At 39.5% G+C, this 15,041-nt stretch overlaps 1 protein-coding gene across 6 annotated transcripts in view; it reads right to left on the bottom strand.

The window, feature by feature from the left end:
• Positions 1-8,598, bottom strand: part of rrbp1b (ribosome binding protein 1b) — a 30,592-nt gene extending 21,994 nt beyond the window's left edge. For all 6 annotated transcript variants that reach the window (XR_007896691.1, XR_007896693.1, XR_007896692.1 and 3 more), the window contains exons 1-8: positions 8,484-8,598; positions 5,419-6,148; positions 5,173-5,321; positions 4,960-5,082; positions 4,481-4,633; positions 4,266-4,384; positions 3,931-4,084; positions 3,249-3,387 (exon numbers count right to left, since the gene is read on the bottom strand). Coding sequence is in view for 2 of the 6 variants with exons in the window: in XM_051693693.1 (XP_051549653.1) it covers positions 3,249-3,387; positions 3,931-4,084; positions 4,266-4,384; positions 4,481-4,633; positions 4,960-5,082; positions 5,173-5,321; positions 5,419-6,115 (1,534 nt within the window). In the remaining 4 variants the exon portion in view is untranslated. The remainder of the gene's footprint in view (positions 1-3,248; positions 3,388-3,930; positions 4,085-4,265; positions 4,385-4,480; positions 4,634-4,959; positions 5,083-5,172; positions 5,322-5,418; positions 6,149-8,483) is intronic.
• Between the last annotated feature and the right edge of the window lie 6,443 nt (positions 8,599-15,041).

Genomic DNA, 15,041 nt, shown 5'->3' with positions numbered 1-15,041 from the left:
CGAAGCTTTGGCTCTGACAGCGTACTGCCCAGAAACGGCTTTCCAGCTGGGTGCTTTCCAATGGCCCAAACAGGGCATTAAGTATTTGGGTATTTTATTTCCAGCAAATTTGTGTGATTTAGTTAGAGTTAATTTTGACCCCTTAATAAAATGGTTTTCGAGCGATGTGGGCAGGTGGGCTTCATTACATTTATCTATGATTGGGAAGGTTAATGTTATTAAAATGAATTGTATTCCAAAATTCAGTTACTTACTGCAGTCTCTCCCTGTAGATGTCCCACTCTCTTATTTCAAGCAATCTGATAGCATAGCAAAGTCCTTCTTTTGGAACGGTAAGTGTCCCAAATTACATTTCAATAAGTTACATAGGCTGATTGACAAAGGTGGGCTAGGCCTACCCAAGATTTTATTTTATTATTATGCATTCAGTCTCAGACATTTGGCTCATTGGTCACTTCCACCTGAGAGAGCCCCTCCCTGGTTCTGTATAGAACAGGAAGTTCTTGTCCCTATTTCGCCACTGCAGAGCCTTTCTATCAAATTAATCGGAGAAGCTAAGTTACATCCCGTTATCTCACACTTGAACTCAGTATGCACAAAAGTGTCCAGACTGTTTAATTCTGACATTTTTTTAAATGTTGCCTCGAGCATATGGCTGAACCCCAAATTATGCATCAACAAGTCCCCTTTTTGCTGGTCAGAGTGGATTGGGAGTGGGGTTACTACACTTGGTGATCTATATGTGAATGGAGATCCTTTCAAAATTTGGTTCAACTTTTTGGGATTCCTAGATCTCAGTTCTATAAGTATTTACAGCTGCGCCACCTGCTCTGTACTGTTTTTGGGTGTGGTTTACACCCTCCTAAAGCGGCAGATACTCTGGGAGTGGTGATTACTGCTTTTGGAAAAGGTCATGAGGCATTGGTGTATTACTCCCTACTAATTCAGAGTCTGGGAGATGGAACTTCAACTCTCTTAAGAGATTATGGGAGAAAGATCTAAATTTGGTACTGGAGGAGGGAGAGTGGGATGGTATCCTAAAAAACGTCAAATCTGCATCTAGAGACGCAAGGGTTCACCTCATGCAATTTAAGATTTTACATAGAGTCTATTGGACCCCCTCTAGATTGCATAGGCTTGGTCTTAAAGACACACCCACCTGCTGGCGATGTCAATCAGAAGATGGAGACACAACCCATGTCTTTTGGGGATGTGTTAAGATGCAAGAATTTTGGATGAGGATTCAGAGTTTTATGTGCGAGGTTTTGGCCTCTCAAATTTTATTTTGCCCCAGACTCTGTATCTTAGGAGATGGGGCAGTCATTAATTTGGTGAATAAGCACATGAAGAACTGGGTCCTAACTAGTATTATGATCGCCAGACAGATCACTTTGAGGAGTTGGAAGTCGGCTGGAGCGCCCCCGTTTCAGGAGTGGTGTTCGGAGATGGCCAGAGTGGCAGCTCTTGAGGAGGGGGTATCCAGAAGACTGGGGAGTTTAGACATGTTTGTGAAGAAGTGGGGCAGACATCTGTCTTTTTTGGAGGGCTCTCGGGGAGGGACGGTGGAGAGAGAGGTGTAGGGGTTTTATGTGCGTGATTTGTTTTATTTATTTTATTTTATTTTTATTTATTTATTTATTTTTGTTTTGTGTCTATGGTTGTGTGACCACTGGGGTGTTGTTGGGGGTCGGGTGGGGGATAGTGGGGGTTGGATATTGATTCTGTATATGTGTGTTCTGCTATTTATATTTAATGGTTGAATCAATAAAAAAAAATTTAAATCACAAAACAAAACCTAGCTTTTTTTCAACTGAGACTTTTATCTAAGGCCTAAAGCCTCTCCTGTCTTTTAAGGATTTTGGTTATCCATGCTTTTATTTTTGCTCGCCTGGATTATTGCAATTCCCACTATATAGGAATTAACAATGCTTCCCTTGCGGGGCCTGGGTAGCTCAGCAAGTAAAGAAGCTGACTACCACACCTGGAGTCGCAAGTTCAAATCCAGGGCATGCTGAGTGGCTCCAGTCAGGCTTCCTAAGCAACCAATTGGCCCGGTTGCTAGGGTGGGTATAGTCACGTTGGGTTAACCTCTTCATGGTCGCTATAATGTGGTTCTCGCTCTTGGTGGAGCATGTGGTGAGTTTTGCATGGATGCCGCAGAGAATAGCATGAATCTCCACACGCGGTAGGTCTCCGCGGTAAAGTACTCAACAAGCCACGTGATAAGATGCACGGACTGAGATGCAGAGGCAACGGAGATTCAACCTCCATCACCCGGATTGAGTCACTACGCCACCACAAGGACCTAGAGCGCATTGGGAATTGGGCATGCCAAATTGGGGAGAAAAGGGGAGAACACCCCCCCCCCCCCCCGCCCCCCAAAAAAACTAAAAAACAACAACGCTTCCCTTGTGAGACTGCAAATGGTCCAAAATGCTGCAGCCACTGACAGGGGCCTGTAAGCGTGACCATATTACTCCTATTCTACACTCTCTTCACTGGCTGCCAGTTCAATTTAGAGTTGATTATAAAATACTTATTTTCGTTTTTAAATCCCTAAATGGACTAACACCTCCCTACCTTGCTGACCAGTTGCATATGCTAAATCCTCAGAGATCCTCAGATCGTCTGATCAGAAGCTCTTGATAGTCCCTAGGACTAAATTGAAGATGAGGGGCGACCGTGCTTTTGTGGTAGCTGCCCTTAAACTGTGGAACATCAGCATCAACAATACATGATTTTAAAACCAAGTTGAAAACATTTTTTCACCTTGGCTTTTAATCAATCCTAGTGCTTGTGCTTTGTATTTCTGTATTATTTGTGTGTTCTATATGTATTATCCTGCTATTTTTACCCTTTTGTATTGTACAGCACTTTGGTCAACATCTGTTGTTTTAATTTGTGATTTATAAATACATTTGAATTGAATTGAACTTTTATGAGCAACATGGCATGAAAATGGCATCATGCCCCAATAATTCGCTGCAACTACAATACTACGAGAACGCGCAAAATGATTGACAAGCAGAAAGCGTCGTTGTTTGCAGAGTCTAGAGCTGTCACAGAGATCGGTGAGATATTAGGGACACTTATTTCATTAATATCTTTCAGGGAGTAGGAACATTTTTTGCATACGTTTCCATGAAAATAAATCACTTACTGCACCTTTAAGATCATGATTAAAACTTAAATTCAGTCAAATGTGTTCTAACTTTGAGAGTGATAGTAAGGTGTTTATGTCTACTTACCAGTAAGGGTCTTTGTTTGCTCTTTTGCTCCATCTAGTTGAGCATGTAGGGTGGTGCTGTTATCCTGAGCCTGACGGAGCTCATCACTGACTCTATCCAGCTTCTGCTGCAGAACCTGCTCAGCCTCCACACGGTTTGCCTAAACACACCAGATACAGTGCCTTTAATATCAAATCCAAAGTTTGTTTGTTTTTAACGCTGTGCGAACTTCTATGGCTATTTTCATGGCGAAATCCAGGTTAAAATACAATATGTAAAAACAACTAAAAACCATTATATGTCGAAATAAGACTAAGATCCATTTTTCAAAAAATGCTAAAACTGATTCTGGACCGACTTTGTTAAAGACCTTTTCAAGGGTGTCAGCAGGATGGATTTATTTTGTGCAGTTTTTTTGTAAATTACTGATTCAAATCCAAGGAGTCACTCAACAGCCACAGGCTTTTACATTTCTCACATTGTTAAGCTGAAGAACAAAAAACGTAAAAATACCCACCCACAAAAAAATACACAATATTCTGAGAGAAATACCAGTAATCCCAAAGACAGATAGCCATTGCTTATGAAGGTTAAGTATATGGTAAAATTCCTACCTTGAGGTAACAGAACTGTCACGGTTCAAACACCACAACCACCTGACAGAGAGGAGATAACAGGAAAGAGGTCAGAGATCAGGGCTTACTTGTGTTTGTGCTAGCTGTTCTTCTGCTGCCACCATCTTGGTTTCCAGAGCTTTACTGCGCTCTTCCGCTGCATGCTGAGCAACTGTGCGGTCATTCAGCTCTTGGTTGAGACGCACACAGTCCTGACGCAACTTTGCTAACTCTGCATTCTGCCTGTGCATGTGAAAAAGATTAGAAACTGCTTTACTACATGAGCACCAAGGCTCGTGCTTGGAGCACATATGTTAACTGCTAGACAACCGTTACAAAAGATGAAAAACGTAAGAGAGGAAGCGTGCAATTTCTGTACCACTAGCAACACCAAACGGAATAGCAAAAACAATGCATGTCATACCTGCTCTCCGCCTGGCTGGTGGCTTGGTTGAGGGCATCTCTGAGAATGGAGTTCTCTTGCTGCAGACGGGCTAGTTGAGCATTTGGTCCATTCTCAAATTGCTCTAGCAGGCTTTGGATCTTTGCCCAAACACAAAAAAACACATATTCATTAACTTAACTACACACTAGACAGGCTAGCGAGAAAGACAGTGTGACAGGCTGATGACCTCTGACCTTGCTGTTAAGCTGCTGTGTCTCAAGGACGTGCTCCTGGTAGGATGACTGCATACGAGCCTGTAGAGTAGCGATCTCCTGCCCACGGGCGTGTAGCTCTGAGCTCATACGGGTCTCAACAGATGTCATCTTGCTCTTTGCAGAACTCAGCTCCTATTGGCCAGAGCAATGATATTCAAAGATACAGATCACTACCCCTTTCCTTAGGGTGACATGTTCCTGGAGCAACATTAGTGTTGGTCCTTGAACATCATTCTGATCAACTAATCAGATTTTAGGGATAGGGGTCGGGAAAGGGGTAGGGATAGGATTAGGACTATGTTCATGACTATGACAGGAATGTGGTTTCAGGACCAGAATTTTTTTTTTCTTTTTTTGGCAAAATCGGTGACCTTTTACTTAACACTCAATCATGAATGGAGACTAGCTTGAACACATCATTTGTTAACTTGTAAAGTCTGCATTTTTGTACATGTCACCTTGGTAAGCTCGCGGATGCGTGTCTTGGCTGCAGCTATGTTTTCCTGCTCAGCAGTCAACTGCTTTTCCTTGTCCTCAAGCTGTTTCTTCAATGCTGCCAGTGGGTCTCCCTTCTGAGATGCCTGCCAATCAGAGTGAAAAAGAAAGAGACATTAGTGCTACAAGATGAAGAAAGGTATTCTCGTAGAAAGCAAGACAAGTTGAGTAAGTACCAGTTGCCAGGAGTCTTCTCCTGCCTTCTTGCTGATTATCTCCAAGAGTTTCTGCATCTCTGATTCATTAAACGATGCATTGTTCAGACTGGAGACCAGGGTTTTAAATGGTGACAGCAGGGGGGCATCGTACATCTCTACAGTTACCACTTCAAAGAAAACATTTTAAAATTAGGATGCTGTTAAAGAACTGCTCAGGGTTCTAATATTTAAGATTTTAGATAGATATGACCACTTGACACTTACCTGGGTCAGCCTTCTTCTTGGACTTCTTCTTGGTTGGAGCTTCAGGTTTGGGTTCTAGCTTGGGTTCTTCAGCCTTAGGGGGAGCAATTACATCAGGAGCGACCTCTGCTTTCACAGCCACCTTGGCGACCACTGGTTCCTCTTTAACTACAACCTCTGGGACCTCTACTGTCTTGCCAGGGGCTGGTTGCACCTTGGCTACCTTCTTCTTCTTCTTCTCCTTTGGGGAAGGAGCAGATGGGGCCACCACAGCACTTACATTAGGTGGAGAAGTGGACTTAGCAACCTCAGGAACTAGAACTGGTTCAGGTACAGGTGGCTTGGGTGTAACTTCAGGCTTGGGAATGGTCACAGATTCAGGTTGGGTTTCTGGTTCTAGTTGGGGTGCTGGTTCTGGTTCACTGATTTCGATGACATGTTCAGGTTCAGGGCTGGACTCAGGCTCAGATTCTGGAAGTTTTCCATCGGGTTTGTCCTCCTTCTTTCTGGCCTTGTTTTTCTTCTCAGATGCCTTTTTCTTCTTGTCAGAACGTTGGGTTGGGGTCTTGCCTGACTCTTGTTGTTGTTTGGCCAGGGCTTCTTCGTAAGATGTCTCCTTCATGGAAAAAGTGGAGACGAGTGTGATGCCAATGGCAGAGAAGACCATGAAGCCACCAAACACCATGATTCCAAGAGTTTGAGGGTCATATACATCCATCTTTGCTCAGTCTTGTCCCTCCTAATCCAGATACTACAACAGAACAAAATCCATCAGTACCTAAGATAAAGGCTATGTTCCATTGACGCACTCAATTGTGCAAGCAAGAACTACTCAATGGTAGTGAAGGGCAACCTCCTCTGAGAGTTTCACACAAGTCACATTTAAAAATTAGGACACAAAAGAACCAACACTAAAGCTTAAGGTTTCAGAGATTGTTTTTGAACATTTTCACCTTAAAGGTGCACTATGTTTTGTTAATGATCCTCTGGCTGATATTACAGTAGTTTTGGACTTTATACTGACACCTACTAGCAAGGATAAAGCAACATGCAACATGTTTTTGGTAACTGATACAATGCCTTTGAGATTGAGTATTCGGCAGGTCATGTGTTCTCAAAACTGTGGACACCATAAGGGATTCCACTCATATATGTTAAATAAAATTTAATTGGAGCCACTGAATTTGAGTCTTAATCATTTAATCATATTTGTCAAAATTACAATTCATGTAAAACTTTTTTAAGTGGAAAAATACTTATTGCACATTTAAAGTGCAGGTTGCACAGTGCCTAGCTGTTGCCAGAAAAAACAAAAATATGTCTACAGACAGTGCGAAACATCTCTACTCAGTGCAAATGTTGAAAAAGAAAAGTTATTTTCACTGAAAAACGGCACCTCTGTAAATCTTGCCCACTGGAGCTCATGTTATGCAACATCCCACCGAGAGACCACGCTCATCAACATTCCCTCACACACATTCAGTTTCCAAAGGACAGGTCTGTGTGCAGCGAACCATAATAACCTCCCCCTCCCATCCTTGTGTTTGCACTAGCCAGTGCAACTCTTTATTGGAATTTCGACAGAGGGGGTCTCTAAATGTCTGCCTCGGGTAAGGAAGAGAATGCAATGCTGACTGGGCTTAAAGGAAACCCACCCCTTTACACATAACATACACAAAAAACATGCATGTTTTCAAAATGCATTACTGTACGTAGCCTATAACTTATGCAATATGCTTTTTTTCCCCACTGAAACAGAAAATGACTCCAGAAAGTCTTGGGGAAGTACCATGGTGCACTTTTGGTATCAAATGGTGATACTGCTGTATTTTGACATATACCATGGTACTGAATGTTTAACATATTCATGCACCATGGTATTTATTTGGTATTCCAATATACTTCAACGAATAGTGAAGTACTAAAAAGAAAACATGGTATTACCATGGTACTTTTTGGTACTTTTTTGTTGGGGGGGGATCAATATGATCTTGAATCCCTAAAATTTAGTACACAAAAGGACTGTATCACCATGATAAACTATGCAGAACTTCAGTTACCCACTAAATTACATGCTGCAATTTTAAATGTTTCCAGACATCTTCCTAGGACATGCTTAATTACCACAATTTTTGGGTTCACATGAGAAAATCAAACAGTAGAGACTCAGGCTACAAGTTATGAGGAGTTCCTGAAATCCAGTGAATCTAAGTGAAAGGGGGCTGCTTTACTGTGTCAGACATTAACCCTTTCAGCAAAAAACAGTGATGTTACATAAATATCCAGCTGAAGGAATTCCAGCTCATCCACTCTTTATTATTAAGACTAATTTATAGGAAAACTTTGCTATAGTAGGGCCTTTTCCCCCCATGTATTTTCTTATCCATGTTAATGTTGACTATTTTAAATATACAAATAGTTTGTATATACTGCACAACAGTCTTTTTTTTTTTTATCTCTTTCACTCATAAATGAATAGCCACATAAACCTAACAACAATACAGAAAATATTTAAAACATTTCCATGATGACTTGAAGCAGTGAAGAAATGAGGAAATGTCAGTGCAACCTTTGCACAACGCAAAAGTAAACAGATATTTGGATCTGTTACTTAATCAGGGAGATGCAATGAACCTTGGAGCTATTTTCAAAGTGTTAGTCTATACAATAAAAACAACATATTCTTAAGGTTGATCTCCACTCTAATAAAGATCTATTCTGAAATGCATTATCAATATGCAAAGCAAACTAAATTCCAAGTATTAAAACCTGAATGCACAAAGCAAACAATGTCGTTACATTATTAAGCGTAGCTAGATAAAAACAAAGAATGATGAAAGTCAATGAAAGCATCTTCAAATTACACATATATATATATATATATATATATATATATATATATATATATATATATATATATATATATATTTTAAATGCCAACAATACACAAGTTCAACCATCTAATAATGAAATTTTTTTCCAATACAATCCGGAAAAGCAACAAGACGGAGATAACTTCAGATTAATACAATTACAATATTCATCATGATAAAAGGTTAAAAAAAAAAAAAAAAACGTGCGCTTACCTGCTGTCAAATAATTCAATGATTATGAATCGCCGTTGACTTTTGGAGTCGTGGCACTTTCTGCGAGTAGGCGCTGCGCCCGCCTGTGTAGCTGATACGCGCCGAGACGCTGACATCTGATTGGCTAAAAGTCTGTCAATCAAAGCCCTTTAAACCAACCAGGTCATGTGTAGTATCTTCAAGCATATGGTGGGAAGCAGAGGCGGATTCTTTGAGTTGTGAGAGGGACGTCCGAAAGATAAAGAAACTTATGTGAAATATAAAACATATATGCTTTAAAATAATGTTTTAAAGGATAGAGTTTGTTTCAAAACATATGATATAAAGGTGAAAACACGTTTAGCAGCAAACACTTGCATTATAGGCATGATCATTCTTATATTTCCCTTACTATGGCGGTATCAGTAATTCGTAATACCGTGGTACTTTGATATCATGGTATTGAATTATTACCAAATTCAAGTAAGTATGGTATTACATGGTATGCCAATAAACACCATGGCACTACTATAATACATGTCCAAAAATGATAAAACTGCGTTACATGGTCGAAAAATCATGGTAGTACCATGGGACTAATTGGCACAGTTGAATGATTATCATCTCTCTTGTCATTAATTAAAAATGATTTGAAAACAGAAAATTATTTGGAATAAGAAAGTTGTCTGGAGTTTTTCTTTTTTCAGATCCCTTATGAGCAATAGTAACAGTAACGTTTGCCTTAAAAGTTTAGTTGACCCAAAAATGAAAATTCTCTCATAATTTACTCACCCTCATCCCATCCCAGATGTGTACGACTTTCTTTCTTCTGCTGAACACAAACAAAGATTTTTAGAAAAAATATCTAAGTGAATGCCGGCCAGAACTTTGAATGTCCAAAAAGCACATAAAGGCAACATAAAAGTAATCCATATGACTCCAGTGTTTAAATCCATATCTTCAGAAGTGATATGAAAGGTTTGGGTAAGAAACTTAAGAAAAGAAATTTAAGTCATTTTTCCTATAAATCTCCACTTCCACTTCCATATTCTTCTTTTGATTTGGCGATTCGCATTCTTCATGCATATTGCCACCTACTGGACAGAGAGGAGAATTTATTGACCTGTTTCAGTGACGTCACTTTTTCCCCACAGCTGCCATATTTGTGACCATCAGCGGGAGGAAACAATGGCGGTGAATGGAAAAACACCCGTAAAACGATCTCAATAAAAACATCAAAAAAATGTTTTGACCCATGCTAAGTCTCACGAAAGGTGTATACAGGTCTGAGGTCAGCACAAATATTGCCAAATTTGACTTTCGCAGACATTTAAATATATTGTATCCACGATTTATCTCCGTATACCGGCAAGTCTAATGTGTGACCGGAAAGCACACATGCCTACCGGTACATCAACATGAACATCTGTTTTCTGCTCTGATTTGGTCAAAATATTGCAAAATGTCTGTAATGATCCTGTCTGTATAAATGTAAGAGCTGCTTTTACCTCATGAAGAATACACAGAAAGCAACCGATGCATAAAGTCTGTGCTTCATGATCTTATGATGTGTTGTTTATTGACTGACATATACACATTAAATATGCACTATATATATTAACAGTATAGTGCTTTTTATTTATTACAATGTGTTACAATTATGACATACCTTTTATGCATTTTCAGTTTAATTGTATCCGATTCGATTATGTTATGAATAGAGTAGACATGTTTATAGATAACTGACATGTCTGAATAAATGAGCAAAGACCCACAAGTGTTTTATCTGTGTTCTCCCCTTCATCGCTGCTTGACTTTGGCGAAATGAAGCCGTCACTTAAAATATTAAACTTTATTTATATTTATCAAATTACACTTTGGCTCTTGTCATTTAGCAGAACCTTTTCAAGATAGATGTAAATGGAAACAACATTTTGCCGCATCCCACAGCGCAGCACAATGAAGAAATATGGAATCATGTCATACAGTGGTCATATAGTAACGTCACATGAAACAGTTCAATAGTAAAAAGGACTTAAATATTGATCTGTTTCTCACCCACACCTATCATATCACTTTTGAAGACATGGATTAAACCACTGGAGTCATATGGGTTACTTTTATGCTGCCTTTATGTGCTTTTTGGGGCTTCAAATTTCTGGCCTCCATTCACTTGCATTGTATGGATCTACAGAGCTGAGATATTCTTCTAAAAATCTTCGTTTGTTTTCAGAGGAAGAAAGAAAGTCAAACACATCTGCAATGACATAAGTTTGAGTAAACAAGGAGAGAATTTTCATTTTTGGGTGAACTATCCCTTTAACAAGCACTACTAATTAGAGAGTTTTGATGCAAAAAAAAAAAAAATGGCACGTAATGTCAGCTTTTACTGAAAAAGAGGAAAAGTGGGAAAAGAGCTTGCATTTGCAGAACCCATTATCTTCCTCCTGTCAACGTCAATAATTATTGATGACAATATGTTCCTCTCAAACATGTGTTGGTGATGTAATTATTAGCCCTGAATTCCAGTAATCTTACTGGACTACAGGCAGATTCGATTTTCCCTGAGGGCAGAGAAATGTTATAGAGTATAGATTTGTCATTTGTGTTATGTACAAATCAGTCAAACCAATAGTACACATACATAGAGAGATTATGTTGCAGGGCGAATCTAGGGGGGTGCTGGGGTGGGCTCTGTCCCCCCAAATTATCCCCATTGCCCCCTTTATCTAACCGTTCTAGATCCAGGCCTGCTATGTTGTGTTATTATCAGTAAAGATGTAGGTTGTGCTTTGGTATATCCTGTGTTTATGTGTGTTGAAAGGGCTTGATGTGAAAATTGGAAATAATTGACTGAAACTCCTCCCAAAAAGTATATCCTTTGGTTTCACCCCAGTTGCTGAATAATCCTTCACCACAGTCTTTATGGGATCTCATGCCAGTGTTGTTTGTTCGCTAATGATTATAGCTTCTGGTAACAAACATACAGTTCATTTACCTTAGGGTTAATAATTTGAACAAACCCCTTACCCTGCAGTAAGTATTACACTTTTCAATACTGTTTGTTTTATGGACATGAATGATACCTCAAATCACTTGGCTTAGTGTGTAATTACTTTTCTAAGCAATCAGATTTTTGCCTGGCAGACGATAAAACAGATGAAAAATCCCATAGATTTACATTGGAGGGACCTGAGTTGAGCATGCTTGACTGAATTAGTGTAATCCCACATTCTCCTCGGGTTAAATCCAATCAACTGCTGTTTTCACCCGAATGATTGATGTGCTCAGAAAGTCTTTGAACTTTTAAAGATATCTAAAACACAGTACACATCCACCCACCCACACATACTAACACAGACTGTTTCTTTTTCTCTGAAACAGTTTAGAACAAAGCAAGGTAAAACATTGGAGCTCATCTGGAGGGGGACAGTTCTCACATCATTTCCAGACATGATGAAGGAAAAGATAGTCTGCAGATCAACAAACCAGGGAATCTGTTAACTTAGTACAGAGAGATCTTTTTCCATGCTACACAACATGCTGCTGAGAGTAGCACCCAGCTGTTAACTCTTCTTCTCTTTCTAGGTGTGTTGTTGGGACGGCACATAATGGACATTAAGAACGATAGAAACAGAAATAAAATATTAGAAATCTAAATTAAAAATTTAAACGTAGATGGAAAATGCTTTAAAGTAATGTTATAATTTTGTTGTTCTTTTCTTTCATATATAGTGTGATAAAATAGCTTACTTACCTTATCAATGTAAAGTTATATCCAGTATAAGGCTAGAACTTTATTGTAACGACGACGCAATGCCGATAAACCCTGTAAGTGATTTTATCAAACTAAAATCATGTTAACAAGTATTATGTTTACATTTTATGGCTATACTTTTGAAACTGTGTATTTGAATGTTTTTGGACTGGCCCCATTCACTTACAACTTACATCCTTTTAGTCTTTTACCATATGGGAATCTTTCTACAATTTCTTTTTTTTTTTTTTTTTTTTTTTTTCTTGTCGAGATTAAGGGACAGCATTTTGAATGATCTATCAATGTTCTTAAAATTTGGAAAATGAAAATCAATCAAACTGATTTTGGATGTTTCTTGAAATTCTGTGTAAATTTATAGGAATTGTAAAGACATACAGTACATGTAAAGAAGATTCATTTATAGATAGGTAGACAGACAGACAGACAGATAGACAGATGGATGGATGGATGGATGTATTATATTTAATTATAGATAGACCAATAAAATGGATGGATGGATGGATGGATGTCTTATGTTTAATTATAGATAGACAGATTGGTAAAATGGATGGATGGATGGCTGGATGGATGGATGGATTTCTTATGTTTAATTATAGATAGACAGACTGATAAAATGGATGGTTGGATGGATGGATGTCTTATGTTTAATTATAGATAGACAGATAGACAGTAATTTTTTCCTTATGAAATTTTTTTTACTACTAAATACATGAATTGTAATTTAAAAAAACATGTATAAAATCATGACCACTCACAAAGACTTCAGTCATATAAAACCTTATAAAAAAGCTGTTTTATTCTACATGAGGATCCTCATGGGGGCGGCCATGTTAGGATCACATGACCAGCTGAATACTACTCGCTTTTTCTTAGTTACCACCCTGTTATTAGTCATTTTTACTCAGGAAATAAATAAATCCTGACTGACCGTGAATACTGAATTTCTACAATTGCATCGGTAACTAAAAACTATTGCAGTTGAATGATGCTGCATCCATGCCCCTAGGTGTCAGTGTAAATCCAAGATGAAATATTCAAAAAATTACTGAATGCTTGAAATGGTTTTAAAAAATATATATGAAACCAACATGCATACAAATATTGCATTTCTAAGAACTTGGCACATGTGTTTTAAACAAGATTTTTTTAAAGATTTCTCCTTTTATCATCTCAGACGTACTTATTTGTCATTGGTCCACTGACAGAAATAATCAAATGCAAGTGACCTGCATTTAACAGTGGCATTATGGGTGTTTTTCTTTTTCTTTGTGTGTTTTTTTATTTTATTTTATTTTTTATACAAATTAGCAGTGCTGTTTGTGACCAGCCTATGAAGTCAGACAAAATCAATTAATCCATCCATCCATCTTCAACCGCTTATCCGGGACCAGGTCGCGGTAGCAGCAGACTAAGCAAAGTACCCATACATCCTTTTCCCCAGCCACATCCTCCAGCTCATCCTGGGGGTTCCGAGGTGTTCCAAGGCCAGCCAAGAGATATAATCCCTTCAGCATGTTCTGGGTCTTCCCTTAGGCCTCCTCCCAGTTGGACATGCCTGAAACACCTCCGCAGGAAGGCGTCTAGGAGGCATTCTAATCAGATGCCTGAACCAACTCAACTGGCTCCTTTCAACGCGGAGTAGCAGCAGTTCTACTCCGAGCCCCTCTCAGATGTCAGAGCTTCACACCCTATCCCTTAGGGTGAGCCCTAACACCCTACAGAGAAAGCTCATTTTGGCCGCTTGTATTCAAAATCTTATTCTTTCAGTCACTACCCAAAGCTTATGACCATAGGTGAGGGTTGAAAAGCACACCGACTGGTAAATTGAGAGCTTTGCCTTTAGGCTCAGCTCCCTCTTCACCACCACGGTCTGGTACAGCAACTGCATTACTGCAGATGCTGCACCGATTCACCTGTCGATCTCAAGCTCCAACTTTCCCTCACAAGATCCTGAGATACTTGAACTTCTCCACTTGGGGCAGCTGCTCACTCCCTACCTAAACAGCGAAACCGGGGACCTCTCCTGGAGCCAGGCCCGGGGGAGGAGCTTGCAGGTGAGCGCCTGGTGGCTGGGCTTTGACCTATGGTGCCCTACTGGGCTTAGCCCAAAAAAACTATGTGGGGCCACCTCCTTAAGGGCACACCACCTGCAAGGAGAGAAATAGGGGACCTGTGCGATGCCCAACAGGTAGCAGGCAAAGGCGGGGGCCTGTGCGGACTGGACCTTGGTCAGACAAAATCCCGTATTCATAACTTTAAACTTAGTAGTTGCCTAGTGAGACGTGCATACACACTGGAGGCTGGAGTCCAGTTCAGAACATCGTGTACTGTATTAAGGAGTCCACCACGCTTCTACAGGAGAGAGTGGAGGAGATGAGGCTAGAGAACAGAGAGGGACAGGATGAGGTATATAATACATAATGGCTCTGAATGCAAAACAGACAGAAAGAGATAAGGCAGAACGAAAGGGAGAGAAAGAGAATCAAAGATAAAAAGAATTAGCAAAGAAATATACTGTACATAAAATATTTATTTTAAAGTATCATCTTATTCCCTATTTGAATTCCTACATTAATGAAAGACCCACCATGTAGAGGGAACCCACTGTGACAGATCAATACATAATAGGTTAGTCTCAAAACGCTCACTTCTGCACTATTTTACGCCATTTTGTAGTGTAAGTACTGCAAATGGTATGTTAACACTGAAAATGCAACAAAAAGAAGTGTACTATGTGTACCCGGATAATGCACTTCTTACACCATCAAAACTAAGTGTGGAATGTTAGACACTTCATGCAC

The sequence above is a fragment of the Myxocyprinus asiaticus genome, chromosome 49 (assembly GCF_019703515.2).
Source record: "Myxocyprinus asiaticus isolate MX2 ecotype Aquarium Trade chromosome 49, UBuf_Myxa_2, whole genome shotgun sequence".
Taxonomy (NCBI): Eukaryota; Metazoa; Chordata; class Actinopteri; order Cypriniformes; family Catostomidae; genus Myxocyprinus; species Myxocyprinus asiaticus.
The sequence above is the reverse complement of the archived record's forward strand: the minus strand, read 5'-3'. Positions and strand labels throughout refer to the sequence as shown.